Source organism: Ovis aries, chromosome 21 (genome assembly GCF_016772045.2).
Source record: "Ovis aries strain OAR_USU_Benz2616 breed Rambouillet chromosome 21, ARS-UI_Ramb_v3.0, whole genome shotgun sequence".
Classification (NCBI taxonomy): domain Eukaryota; kingdom Metazoa; phylum Chordata; class Mammalia; order Artiodactyla; family Bovidae; genus Ovis; species Ovis aries.
Window position 1 is genome coordinate 41,616,571 of NC_056074.1, and position 13,686 is coordinate 41,630,256.

The 13,686-nt window shown below is 55.4% G+C and overlaps 1 protein-coding gene and 1 long non-coding RNA gene across 5 annotated transcripts; one reads left to right on the forward strand and one right to left on the reverse strand.

Annotated features, from left to right (window-relative positions):
• Positions 1 to 1,680: 1,680 nt before the first annotated feature.
• Positions 1,681 to 12,914, forward strand: ANKRD13D (ankyrin repeat domain 13D). 4 transcript variants are annotated; one of them, XM_027959298.2, is made up of 16 exons: positions 1,681 to 1,929; positions 2,206 to 2,303; positions 2,471 to 2,606; positions 2,725 to 2,849; positions 3,781 to 3,826; positions 3,915 to 4,058; positions 4,292 to 4,481; positions 9,558 to 9,624; positions 9,991 to 10,072; positions 10,292 to 10,353; positions 10,462 to 10,592; positions 11,379 to 11,536; positions 11,656 to 11,772; positions 11,864 to 12,027; positions 12,106 to 12,194; positions 12,545 to 12,914. In XM_027959298.2, exons 4-16 carry the CDS (start codon positions 2,760 to 2,762, stop codon positions 12,756 to 12,758), a joined length of 1,554 nt encoding a protein of 517 aa, XP_027815099.1. In that variant the 5' UTR covers positions 1,681 to 1,929; positions 2,206 to 2,303; positions 2,471 to 2,606; positions 2,725 to 2,759; the 3' UTR covers positions 12,759 to 12,914. The 4 variants fall into 4 exon arrangements, with proteins under 4 accessions (XP_027815099.1, XP_042094160.1, XP_027815098.1 ...); XM_042238226.2 differs by lacking the exon at positions 2,206 to 2,303 and having other exon boundaries at positions 2,348 to 2,606; XM_027959297.2 differs by lacking the exon at positions 2,206 to 2,303.
• Positions 4,922 to 13,632, reverse strand: LOC121817557 (uncharacterized). Its single transcript, XR_006057523.2, has 2 exons — positions 13,492 to 13,632; positions 4,922 to 9,586 (listed from the first exon to the last, which is right to left on the reverse strand). It is a non-coding gene; the product is annotated as an uncharacterized LOC121817557 (long non-coding RNA).
• Positions 13,633 to 13,686: the final 54 nt, after the last annotated feature.

The window sequence follows — 13,686 nt, forward strand, 5'->3', positions numbered from 1 at the left end:
AACAGCAAAGGGCCTCAGCCATACATACACATGTATGTATCCATGCTCTCCCAAACCCTCCCCAATCCAGGCTTACACATAACACTGAACAGAGTTCCAGATGCTATGCAGTGTCTTTGTCGGTTATCCATTTTCAATATAGCAGGTGTACATGACCTTCCCAAAGTCCCTAAGTATCCCTTCCCCCCAGCCACCATAAGTTTGTCTTCTAAATCTGTGAGTCTCTTTCTGTTCGGTAAGTTCATTTGTATCATTTCTTTTTAGACTCCATATATAAAGGGTGTCATATGATATTTCTCCTTCTCTGTCTCACTTAACTTCACTCAGTATGACACTCTTAGGTCCACCCAGGTTGCTGCAAATGGCATTATTTCATTCTTTTTAATGGCTGAGTAATATTCCACTGTATATCTGTACCACATCTTCTTTATTCATTCCATGTCTGGTAGGGCCTGATTTTAGAGTTCTAGACACTCAGAGGCCTCTGCTGTCGTAGGCCCAAGGACATTATAATGACTTGATGGCACCACAGTGCTAAGTCATCCTAGATAGCACAGGAATCACTTGGCCACAAAGAGAGGGTAAGGTGAGAACGTTAACTAGGGCCTCCCAGCCCGCAGACAGACCTTAAACATCTAGATCAAATGGCACGACCTTTTTATAAACAGAAATGGAAACCTGAGGGTCAGCCTTGGCCAAACCCGGCCACTGCCTCACCAAGTCTGGGGCCAAAACCCAGGCTAAGGCTAGGGTAATACACCAGAGCTCAGCAAGGCCTGCACCCTGGTTCCGGTGCGGGCAGAGGAGGCTGGCTCTGATTTCGAAACTCTCCTTCCTCTCCTGACACTGGCAGCAAAGTGCAGCCTCTGCAAAAGCGGTGCATGCGGCGGCTGAAAGCAGCCACCTCGCAGTGAAGGGCCCTCCGGAAGGTCTAGAGCTAGCCAGGCCGGCTCCCCACTCCTCCCCATACTCCCATTCCTGCCTCCCGTGCGCCCCACTCCCATCCCCCAGGGCACAGTCCAGCCCAGGAAGGGGGCCTTAAGCAAAGCTGGTCAGCTTTTAGGGGAATCTCAGAAGTGATGGGGTTGAGGTAAACCAGCAGCTCGCATCCAACCCGCGCAGTCAGGCATGTTCGGGTACCCGCGGGGCCTGGGGTAGGAAGATCGGGCGCATGGTCAAGGAGGGGAGCTGCCGGGGGAACGCTGGTGACCCAACAGCCGCGGGACCGCTGGCGACCCTACAGCCGCGGGACCGCGGCCCGCCGAGCACGCAGGCGCGCACGCGCGCGCGCACGTCCGCTCTCCGGGCCGCCGGGCCCCTGGCCTCGCTTCTTCCCCTTCCGGACCCGCGAGGACCGGTCTGCGCCGTGCCTGGGTCGCCCCCTGCAGGGCGCGGGCTGAGCTGCAGCCTGGCCCCGCCCCCCGGAACGCCCTCCGCAGACCCTTCCCGGCCGAGACCCGGGGCTGAGACCCGAGGCCTGGCTTCTGCCCTGGCGCCCGTGGCCGGCAGCGCTGCTTGGCAGCGCCCCTCGCCCGTCCCCGGCGCGTGCCAGCTTCTCCGAGGTTTCGATGGCTGTGAAGCACGGTGGGCACCACGCCCGACGCCCCGCCCCGCCCCGGCGCCGCCCCGCCCGCCGGGCCCCCCCTCCCCGCCGCCTGCGCCGCCGCCGCCGCCGCCGCCACTGCCGCCGGGGGCGCGGGGGCTGCGGTGGGCGCAGCTCCGGCGCGGCGCGGACTGGAGAAGAGGGGGCCGCGCCAGGTCCCCAAGCCGAGGGGGTACCGGGCCGCCCCCGCCGCGCCCGCCCGCCGGTCCTCCCGGGATGCGGCGCTGAGGCCCAGCATGGCAGGCCCGGGTCCCACCTTCCCGCTGCATCGGCTCGTCTGGGCGAACCGACACCGCGAACTGGAGGCCGCGCTGCACAGCCGCCAGGTGAGGAGGTCCACCGGGTCCCGGGGCGGGCCTCCTGTCCTCCCCACCCCCAAATCTGTGCTCTCCATCCCGGAGGCCGCCCGCCCGGCTCCCTCTCCCCGGAGGTCCAGAAGTCCAGGTCACCTGCCCCTTGAGCTTGTGCTCCTGGCCTCTGGGCTCCCAGCGCTGGGCCTGGGCCTGCCGATCTCCCCACTTCGCACTGCATCCAGCCTCCGAACTCGCGCTGCATCACCCCTGAGCCCAGGCTGAGAAAAGCTGCTTGGTCCTGGTCCCCAGGCCAGTCCTGATTCTTGACGTCAGCGGCTACATCTCTACCTGACCAGACGCACCCCTCCACCGGGCCCCAGCTCTGACCCTGGCAGAGGGCAGGAGAGGTGGGCAAGCCCTTCCCACCTGCCCCCCTCTCTTCCCTTGCCAGGACACTCAGGCCGCTGGTGCCATTTCCACCGCCTGTCTGCAGTGACTCCCGCCCCTGTTCATCCCCGCGGCCTCCTTGCTCTGGCCTCTCCTTACTTGCCCTGCTGTGTCCCATCTCCCCCAGCATGACATTGAACAGGAAGACCCCCGGGGGCGAACCCCGCTGGAGCTGGCCGTGTCCCTAGGGAACCTGGAGTCCGTGAGAGTCCTCCTTCGACACAATGCCAACGTGGGCAAAGAGAGCTGTCAGGGCTGGGCAGGTACTGCAGAAGCAAAGAGGGGCTTCCTTGAGGCTGGCAGCAGGGGGTGGTGTGGGGGAGTGAGTGGCCCAGCCTGGGGCCGTCTAGGGGACACCCCTCAGCTGCCAAGTGCCCCCAGTCCTGCAGGAGGCCGTCAGCACTGGGGACCCTGAGATGGTGCAGCTGGTGCTCCAGTATCGGGACTACCAGAGGGCCACGCAGAGGCTGGCCGGCATTCCGGAACTGCTCAACAAACTCCGCCAGGTGCAGCAGGGCGTGGGGGTGTGGCCTGGGCGGGGAGCGTGGGGTGCCATGGAGGGGGCCATGACAAACTCTGCGGGGTCACCCCACAGGCCCGGCCGTGGAAGGGCACCTAGCCTGTGCAGCAAGCTTTCCTGACCCCTGTCAGTGGGGTCCCTCCCTCTGGACCCCAGCCCAGGGTCAGACAGGAAAGAGGGGCATCCCGGCCCCCGTGGCTGAGAGCAGGCCCTTGGGGAGGAAAGCCTTTGCCAATGTAGAAGTTCCTCTCTGATGTGTCCTCTGGATGTGTCTCTGTGGTCCAGCTCATCCCCCACCCCAGCCAAACCCTGCCCAAGAAAGGGTGGGCCTTCAAATAGGTCTGCGAGTCCTCAGGCTATAACCATCTGCAGGCCAAGAGACCAGGCTCAACCCTACCACTAGCCTGCTGATGTGCCAGAAATTTCAACAGAGCTTTAGGTGGTGGGTCTCCCAGTTCACGCACATTTCCTGGAAGGAGGATTTCATCCAATTTAGCGGATGTGGCCTGGACCCCCGACCCCCCTTCTCAAAGCACACGGTGGGTGGGGGGAGGGGTGCCCCACTGGGAGAGTTCGCTGCCTTGTACCCTCCACCCCATGGGTTAGGCCCAGAGGGAGTCACTGTGTCCCCTTTTCAGATGAAGACTCTGGGACCCAGAGGGGGCAGAAGCGCCCTCAGGCCCCTCAGCAGGCAAATGGTGGGCTTGAGCCTGGCCCCCAGGCCTGCAGATGCTGATAGCCTGAGGACCTGTTTAGGCCGCACGTGGCCCACCCTTTGCTGGGCAGCCTTTGGCTGGGGTGGGGGGTGAGCTGGACCACAGAGATACATCGAGACCCGCCGAGGGGCTGGGCGCCCTGCGGGGGCTGGCCCTGCTGCAGGCAGGGAGGGCCCTGACTGCCACTCTGGTCTCTCCCAGGCCCCCGACTTCTACGTGGAGATGAAGTGGGAGTTCACCAGCTGGGGTGAGTGGGGACCTACCTCTTGGCTCCCAGGGGGCCCGGGGTGGGGCCTGGGGGAAAGAGCACCAGTGACCTCTGTGACCCCCCGCAGTGCCCCTGGTGTCCAAGATGTGCCCGAGTGACGTGTACCGTGTGTGGAAGCGGGGTGAGAGCCTGCGGGTGGACACCAGCCTCCTGGGCTTTGAGCACATGACTTGGCAGCGTGGCCGGAGGAGCTTCATCTTCAAGGGCCAGGGTGAGCTCAGGGGGCGGGGGGCGGTCCCCGCCAGCCTGCGGCAGACCAGGGTCCCGGGCCTTCCTGTGAGGACAGTGCCGCCCTTTGTCTGATGGAGGTGGGGTGGGGGGACCCGGAGCCTGAGGCCACAGCTGGCAGCAGTGGGCGGCTGAGGGGTCCCAGGGTGGGCCCTGCGGCTGCCATCTGGGCCTCACACTAATCGGTCACCCTCACACCCCCATGCTGGCGCGCAGAGGCCGGAGCCTTGGTGATGGAGGTCGACCACGACCGGCAGGTGGTGCACACGGAGACTCTAGGGCTCGCGCTGCACGAGCCCGAAGTGCTGCTGGCCGCCATGCGGCCCAGCGAGGAGCACGTGGCCAGTCGCCTCACCTCTCCCATCGTCTCCACCCACCTGGACACTCGAAACGTGGCCTTCGAGAGGTCAGTTGGGGCCCTGGCCACGCTGCGGGCAGGGCTCTGGTTCAGGCCTCTGGGAGGCTGAGCCACCGGCAAAGGCCACTTGGATGGGGCGGGGTGGGTCACTGCAGGCCCAGTGACTCCTGGACCACCTGCTGGTCTGGGACCTGTGACACCTTCAAGCCCCTGCACGCCTGTCTGTACTGGCAGCTGTCTCCAGGGGAGGAGGCTAGGTCAGGGTGTCCCCAGTTTCCTGACATCTGACCTCACATGCTTTCCCATGAGACAAGGATTGAGGCTGTGGTCCAGGGCAGCTGTTTGTACCAGAGCTGGCTTCTCAGGGGTGCAGGTGTGTCTAGGCCAGGGTCCTTTGTGAGTGGGCGAGGAGCCTATCACAACAACACATACCCCAGTTCCAAAGCAGACTTCAGAAACACTTGAAAAAAAAAAAAGAAAAAAACAGCTTTCTTGAGATAATAAGTTTATATTCCATACAGTTTACCTGTTTTAAGTGTACAATTCATTGGTCTTTAGTATATTCACAGGTATGTAACCAGCACCACCATCCAACTTTAGAACATTTTTGTCACCTCGAAAAAGAAACCCTGTCCCCTTTCATTGACTCCCATCCCCTCATCCCTGCCCCCAGCTAATCTACGTTCTGTCTCCATAAATTTCCCTGTTCTGGATCTTCAGATGAATAGAATAAGACAATATGTGCAGTCTTTTGTCACTGGCCTCTCTGGCTTAGCATAATGGTTTCAAGCCTCATCCAAGCTGTAGCATGTAATGACTTCATTCCTTTTCACGGCCAGATCCATTGTATGAATACCCCACATTTTGTTTATTCATTCGTCCATTGACGGTCCTAAGGATTATTTCCCCCTTTGACTGTTGATATTAGACTCTGAATAGTGCTGCCCTCAACGTGAGTGTACAAGTTTTTGTGTGGACGTATGTTTTCATTTCTCTTGGGTATTTACCTAGGAGTGGAATTGCTAGGTCATGTGCTAATTAAACACAGATGTTCAGTTGTTTGAAGAGCTGCCAGACTATTCACTGAAGGGGCTGTGGCATTTTACATCCCCATCAGCAGTATATGAGGGTTTCAGTTTCTCCTCACCATCACTTACCACTCATTTATTTATTTGGGGGTTATCACCATCCTGGTGGGTACGAAGTGCTATTCGTTGTGGTTTTGATTTACATTTCCTTAATGACTAATGATACTGAGCAACTTTTCCTGTGCTTGTTGGCCATTTGTGTATCTTCTTTGGAGAAGTGTCTATTCAGATCCTTTGCCCACTTTACAAATCAGGTAATCTTATATTGATGTACAAGAGTTCTTCAGGTATTCTGGATATAAATCCCTTATTAAGTACCTGATTTGCAAACATTTTTCTCCCATTCTGTGGGTTGTCTTTTCACTTTCTTGAGGGTGTCCTTTGAAGCACAAGTTTTTAATTTTCCTGAAGTCCAGTTTATCTATTTTTCCTTTGGTTGCTTGTGCTTTTAGTTTTATATCTAACAATACTTTGTTGTCAAATCCAAAGTCATGAAGATTTTCCCTTATGTTTTGTTCTGAAAGTTTTCTGGTTTTAGCTCTCACACTTAGCTCTTTGATATATTTTGAATTAATATTTGTATATGGTGAGAGGTGAGGGTTCAGCGTCATTCTTGTGTATGTGACTGTCTACTTCTCCCTGCACTCTTTGTTCAAAAGACTATTAATTCCCATTAAATGGTCTTGGCACCCTTGTGGGAAAATCAGTTGACCAGAGACAAATGGGTTTGTTTCTATATTCGCAATTCTATTCCACTGATCTGTATGACTCTGTTTATGCCAGTACCACACTATCTTATTAATCACACATTGCTTTGTAATAAGTTTTTGAAATCAGAACATATGAGTTTTCCGACTTTGTTCTTCTTTCTCAGAATTATTTTAAGTATTCTGGGTGGGTCCCTTGCAATTTCATATGGATTCCAGGCTCAATTTATCTGTTTCTACAAAGAAGTCAGGTGGGATAGTGTTTGTGTTGAATCTGTAAAATAGTCTGAAGAATAGTGCCATTTTAATAATGTTAAGACTTCTGCCATGGACATAGGTTATTTTCTCATTTTAGATCTTTAATTTTTTTTTTCAGTGATGTTTTGTAGTTTTCAGAGTGTTTTGCACTTAGAGTAAATAAATTTATTCTAATTTATTCTTTTTGATGCTACTATAGATTATTTTCTTAATTACATTTTCAATTGGTCATTGCAAATCTATAAAAACATAATGGAGTTTTGTATACTGATCTTATATCCTGCAACCTTGTCAGACTCACTTTTTTAGTTCTAAAGGGTTTTTAGTGGATTCCTCATGATTTTTTATATGTAAGATCATGTCATCTGTTAATAGTTTTACTACTTCCTTTCCAACCCAAATCCCTTTTATTTCTTTTTCTTGTCTAATTGCCTTGTCTGGAACTACCAGTAGAATGTTGAATGGGAGTGGTAAGAGCAGACATCTTTATCTTGTTTCTGAGCTTAGGGGGAAAGGTCAGTCTTTCATCATTTAGTGTGAGGTTAGTTGTAGGCTTCCCTTTATCAGGTGGAGGAAGTTCCCTTCTGTTCCTAGTTTGTTGAGTGTTTTTGTCACGAAAGGGTTTGAGGTTTGTCAAATGCTTTTTCTGTGTCTATTGATGTGACCGTACGACTTTTATTTTTATTCTATTGGTTTGTGTTGTTGTTTAGTCACTCAGTCGTGCCCACTCTTTGTGACTCCATGTATTGGAACACACCAGGCTTTCCTGTCCTTCACTGTCTCCAGAGTTTGCTCAAACTCATGTCCATTGAGTCGATGATGCCATCCAACCATCTCATCCTCTGTCGCCCCCTTCTCCTCCTGCCCTCAATCTGATGTTGAACCAATGCTGTATCTCTGGGATAAATTTAGCTTTGTCATGGTGTATAATTCTTTTCATATATTGCTAGATTTGGTTGGCTAGTATTTTGTGTCCATGTTCGTAAGAGACAATGTTTTATAGTTTTTTGGTACCAGCTTTGTCTGGCTTTAGTATCTGGGCAATGCCTCAGAATGAGTTAGGCATGTCACCTCCTAGTCTATTTTTTTGTAAAAGTTTGTGAATAATTGGTGTTAATTCTTCTTTAAAAGTGTGGTGGGATTCTTTGGTGAAACTGTCTGGGCTGGGCTTTACTCTGGGTAGTTTTTTTGTTTATTTTTATTTTTACTACTTCAATCCCCTTTCCCATTACAAATCTATTAGAGCATCTGTTTCTTAGGTTAGTATTGGTAGTTTGGGTCTCTCTGAAAGTGAAAGTGAAGTCACTCAGTCATGTCCAACCCTTTAGGACCCCATGCGCTATAGACTGCCAGGCTCCTCTGTCCATGGAATTTTTCCAGGCAAGAATACTGAAGAGGTTTGCCGTTTCCTTCTCCAGGGGATCTTCCTGACCCAGGAATCGAATCTAGGTTTCCCATGCTGCAGGCAGACTCTTTACCATCTAAGCCACCAGGAAAGCTCTAGGTGTCTCTAGGATTTGTTCATTTCATCTAAATTATCTAATTTGTTGGGGTACAATTTTTCAACATATTGTTCTATCCACTCCAGCACTCTTGCCTGGAAAATCCCAGGGACGGAGGAGCCTGATAGGCTACAGTCCATGGGGTTGCAAAGAGGTGGACACGACTGAGCAATAATTAATTAATTAATAATCCTTTTTATTTCTGTAATGTCAGTGGTAATGCCCTCTCTTTCTGATTCTGGTAATTTGAGTCTTCTCTCTTTTCCTGTCGATTCCATTGATCTTTTCAGAGAACCAGCTTTTGGTTGAATCAGTTTTCTCTATTGTTTTCCTATCCTTCATTATTTTTCGCTCTGATATTTGTTATTTACTTCCTTCTGCTTGCTGTGGGTTTAGTTTGCTATTTTCCCAGTGTCTTACTGTGGAAGATTAGGTCACAGCTACACATCTCCCTGTGAGCATTGCTGTAGTTGTGTCCCACAAGTTTTGATATGTTGTATATTCATTTCCATTCATCTCAAAGTATTTTCTGATCTTACTTTTGATTTATTGTTTGATGCATTGGTCCTTCAGGAGTGAGTTACTTTTCACATGTTCATGAGTTCCCAATTTTTTTTTCTCTGTTTTTAATTCTAATTTCATTCAGTCGTGACTGGAAAACATCAGTCTGCCAGTTCAGTTGCTCAGTTGGGTGCTACTCTTTGCGTCCTCATGGACCGCAGCATGCCAGGCTTCCCTGTCCACCACCAACTCCTGGAGTTGGAGAACATACTTTGTATAATTGCTTTCCTTTCAGTTTTGTTGAGGTTTCTTTCATGGCCGAGCATATAGTCTGTCCTGAAGGATGTGTATTCTGTTGCTGTTGGGTGAAGTGTCCCAAGGACGTCTATCAAGTCTAGTTTATAGCGTGGTCAAGTCTTCCGTTTCCTTGTTGATCTGTCTACTTGTTCTTTCCCTTCTTGAAGGTGGGGTTATAAAGTCTTCAACTAGTATTGAGTCAGACATATTTTTAAATTTTTATTGTGGAAAATTTAAAGCACACAGACTAGTATAATGTACTCATCACTCAAACTTTAACATGTATCAACATTTTGCTTTTTTTTTTTTTTTGGCTGTGCTGTGGCACGCAAGATCTTAGTTCCTTGACCAGGGATCGAACCCATGCCCCCTGCAGTGGAAGCACTGAGTCCTAACCACCGGACCACCAGGGAATTCCCAACATTTTGCCAATCTTGTTGACTCTACTCTTCCACACTTTTTTCCTTTTTTCTTTTCCTTTAAAGCACATCCCAGATGCCTTATCAACAGTACATGCATCTGTACATGACTGTAACAGATAAAGATGTTTTTAAACTGAGCCCCAACACTGTTAGCAAAAGTGGACAATTCCCCAGTACTTCCTTGTTCTCAATCCTCTGTTCATTTGTCTGAGCTGTCCAGGCAGCCTCTTCAAGGTTCTTGTGTGTTTCCCGGCGGGAAGGCTAATTGGAGGGGGTCTTTGGAAGGGACGACTTTGGCCAGAGTTGAGGGGGTGTGAGTCCTCATGAGCTCTTCTTTGGTCTGTTTCAGGAACAAATGTGGTATCTGGGGCTGGCGGTCTGAGAAGATGGAAACCGTTAGCGGCTACGAGGCCAAGGCAGGAGAGCCTAGTGGTAGGGGCTGGGGTAGGAGACAAGGCCCAGGAACTCTGCCCCTTCTCCGCATCCACCCCATGTGGAGGGACAGACTGAGCAGTCCCCGGGCTCCAGAAGCCCCGTGTGGCCCCTGCTGAGCCCACAGGGATCACCCACAGCACAGACCCCCACCTGGATCACCAAGATGAAGCGAGGAGCGTTTCCCCTCATTAGTGACACCCTGGGGTTCAAACCCCACCACCTCCACTGCAGGGAGCGAGATCTCACCTGTCCCTGGAGACAAGAGGCCTTGGGTCCTGTGCTAGTGAGGCTAAATGTGGGGAACAGGCTCCGAGCCCCCAGCTCCCCGTGTCCCCCCTGCTCCCCAGGTGTACAGTGCCACCAACGTGGAGCTGGTGACACGCACACGCACGGAGCACCTCTCTGATCAGGACAAGGCGAGGATCAAAGGTAAACCCAGGTGCGCCTACCCGCTGCCCAGTCACACCGTATGGGGGGGATCACCCTTGTGTGGGATCAGGGCCAGTGTCTGGGCCAAGCTGGGAGGCATCCCCATTCCCGTCTACTCTGCCTCCCAGTACCCAGGAGGCTCCCAGGGTGGAAGGTGGGTGTGGGCTGTCTGGGGGCATGGCCCCAGGTCCCCTGATGGGCTCCACCCCTTCTCCTTAGGGGGGAAGACTCCATTCCAGTCCTTCCTTGGCATTGCCCAGCAGCACTCCTCCCACAATGGGGTGAGCCAGGGCTGGGGGGTGGGTGCTGGGGGCTGGCTGGCAGGGGCCACTGAGCAGGGCCAGGCCAGTGCCTCCGGAGCACTAAGCCTAGTCCTGGGGCCCATGCAGGCTCCTGTGCAGCAGGCAGCCAGCCCTACAAACCCCACAGCCATTTCCCCCGATGAATACTTTGACCCCAACTTCAGCCTGGAGTCGAGGAACATCGGCCGCCCCATTGAGATGTCCAGCAAAGTACAGAGGTGAGGTCTGAGGGCTGGTTGCAGGCTTCCCTGTGTGTCCCCAAGCCCTTGTAGATTCCCCTCACACACGGGGCCCCCTGGAGTGGAGGGACCATTCACCCAGCCAGCTGCCTTCTAGACTATTCCCTGGGGGCAGAGGTCTGGCTTTGGCTACGATGGTCCTCAGCATCCAGCTTGGGGCTTTGCTTAGAGGCCTGGTCACTCTTCCTGGTGAATGAATGGATGGCTTTCTGTTCAATTAAATAAGTACCTGCTGGGGGCCAGCTTGTGGCAGAGGGGAAAGGCACGAGGCTCTCACACCTCCTGGCTTTGGGGCCTGAGGAATCATCTTCCCCTCTGAGAGTCTAGACCCCCCTCGGTAAAATGAGAACAGTCGCATTTGACCATCCGCTCACGAGGTGCTGGGAGGCCCTGATAAGCTGTGAGTTCTAGAATTTCCCATGGGCCCTGCGCTCTACCTGGAGCTTCACGTGGGCTCCCTCAGGCAGGGGCTGGGATGTGTCCCTAGTGGTACAGTCCTAAACTGTGTGTGGGGGGGGTGAGGGGGGGATGAGGTGCTGGCTGTGGGCTGAGGAGGAGGATGGGCCAGGCTGAGCCTGGGGCCTGGGGACAGCCTGGGCTGTAGGTCCAGAAGGACATAAGCTCCCAGGGTAAGCAGGCAGAGGCCGCTATGCAGAGAGGGCCCCCCAGGCACAGCAGACAGCATGCGCAGAGGCAGAGTAGGTGGGCCTCAGCAGAGGGGCCACCAGAGGGTCCTTGACCCACATCCTGCGGCTGGCCGGGCAGGTTCAAGGCGACGCTGTGGCTGAGCGAGGAGCACCCGCTGTCCCTGGGGGACCAGGTGACGCCCATCATTGACCTGATGGCCATCAGCAACGCTCACTTTGCCAAGCTGCGTGACTTCATCACCTTGCGCCTTCCGCCTGGCTTCCCAGTCAAGATTGGTGAGAGGGTGGTTGGGGCAGCAGGAGGGTCCCAGGCAGCACCGCCGCCGCCGCCCCCCCCACCCCCCCGCCCAGGGGAGTGGCAGCAGGGCTGGCTCAGGCTGCCGGTCTCCTCACAGAGATCCCCCTCTTCCACGTGCTCAACGCCCGCATCACCTTCAGCAACCTGTGTGGCTGCGATGAGCCCCTGAGCTCGGTGTGGGTGCCGGCGCCCGGCTCTGCTGTCGCAACTTCAGGTACCGCTGAGGGCGGGCCTGGGGCCGTGAGGTTTGCCCGCCTCTGTGTGCCAGGGAGGGGGGCTGAGCACGACCCCTCTGCTGCGCCCAGGGAGCCCCTTCCCCTGTGAGGTGGACCCCGCTGTGTTCGAGGTGCCCGAGGGGTACAGCGTGCTGGGTGCGGAGCGCAGCGAGCCCCTGCGTGACGAGGATGATGACCTGCTGCAGTTTGCCATCCAGCAGAGCCTCCTGGAGGCGGGCACGGAGGCAGAGCAGGTGGGGTGTGGGCCGGGCTGGGCCCTGGGCGTGGGCCTGGGTGGCAGAGGTGACAGCTCGGGGCTCTGGCTGCTGCAGGTGACTGTCTGGGAAGCCCTAACCAACACCCGGCCTGGTGTCCACCATGCCCAGGCCACAGCCTACGAAGAGCAGCTTCAGCTGGAGCGGTGAGCTCGCTGGGACCGACCAGGGCCAGGTCTCAGCCCTGCCCTGGCTCACGGGTCCTGCCAGCCCTGGGGGCTCTTGGCTGGTGGGGAGTAGGGAGTGGGGAGGTGCTGGCCCCAGGACCCCACACCCTCTCTGAGGCCACGCTCCATCCTCAGGGCTGCCCACCAGGGAGGGTGGCAGGCATGAAGCCTGGGGAGACAGGACCCTGCCATGTCTCTTCTCTCCGGTCTTCCCGTCCCAGCCTCCCTGCCCTTATGTGTGCCCTCCACAGCCGTGGCCCAGCCCTTGGTCCCCTCCCCAGCCTTAGCGCTCACGGGTCTGCTCTCCCCTCTTATGCCTGGCCTGGAAGGGCCCTCCAGGAAAGCCTGAGGATGTCCACAGAGCCCGGGGGTCTGGGCTCCCCACACAGGACGCCCCCAACTCCGGCCCCCCCCAGCTTTGAGGAGCAGCTTCGCCTGGCCCTGGAGCTGTCCTCGCGGGAGCAGGAGGAGCGGGAGCGCCGGGGGCAGCAGGAGGAGGAAGACCTACAGCGGATCCTGCAGCTCTCACTCACTGAGCACTGAGCCCCTGCCCTCGGGAGGGCGTCTGGGCTGCTCCCCCACCCACTTTTGTAATTTATTTATTTATAAACACTCAGCTGCTGGGCTCAGGGGCCTGGAGCCCTAGAGAGGGGAGCTGGCCTTGAGACCGAGATGGAAATAAAGAGACCCTCAGCAGCAGGCTTGCTCTGCTCAGTGTGGGGTGGGGGTGGGGGGGCCTGGTGAGGGGTACCAAGGTGAGACACTGTGGGTAATGGCCTTAGGACTTGGATTTGAATCCTGACCGTGGCCCCCTTGGCCTGTTTCCTCAGCTTTAAATGAGACCCCCTCCAACACTCAGGGCTGCTGGGAGGGTAAGATGAGCCGACAGGTGTCAAGCACCCTCTGGGTAGGTGCTCCGTGAACATCACTTCCCCTGAGCCCCATCCCACCTGCTGGAGACCCGGGCTTTCCTGGAATTCGGAAAGGGCAGAGGCTGGTTCTCCAGGTGGCTCGGAGGTGGTGCCCAGGCCTGGGTTCCTGCCCCTACCTACCCTGGCAGGTTCGACTGCAGTGACATTAGACAAGTCACTTCCCTCTTCCGCGGCCCTGAACCTGCTCAGCCCCGCCCAGCCTACCTCCAAGGTGGCCCCGAGGACCCCTTGTGAGCCTGTGGGTTCGTTCTAAATCCAGCCTGACATCCCCTGAAGCCGCGTGGAAGTGCCAAGACCAACCAGCAAAAAGAAATAAGTCTGGGGTGCCTCCACTTAAGACCCACCGTGTCTGGTCCTCTCCAAGACCTGGGTCCTCACCCCTGCTTCCCTGGGCTCCACCTCTACGGGGTAACAGGATGGTTGAGGCCCAGAGCACAGCTCAGGTGACCCAGCCGGGCGGAGCCGAGGACTGGGGCTGGGGCGCCTCCTGGGAGGAGGGACCGAATCCTGGAGCGCTGCGTAGGCTGCCTTTTCCCGCC

Excerpts from the sequence above, each read along its gene's own strand:
- ANKRD13D (XM_027959297.2), top strand. The coding sequence starts at position 1,840 with ATGGCAGGCCCGGGTCCCACCTTCCCGCTGCATCGGCTCGTCTGGGCG. Across the intron at positions 9,625-9,990 it reads TTAGCGGCTACGAGGCCAAG|GTGTACAGTGCCACCAACGT; the intron begins GCAGGAGAGCCT and ends CCTGCTCCCCAG. Across the intron at positions 10,593-11,378 it reads ATGTCCAGCAAAGTACAGAG|GTTCAAGGCGACGCTGTGGC; the intron begins GTGAGGTCTGAG and ends CTGGCCGGGCAG.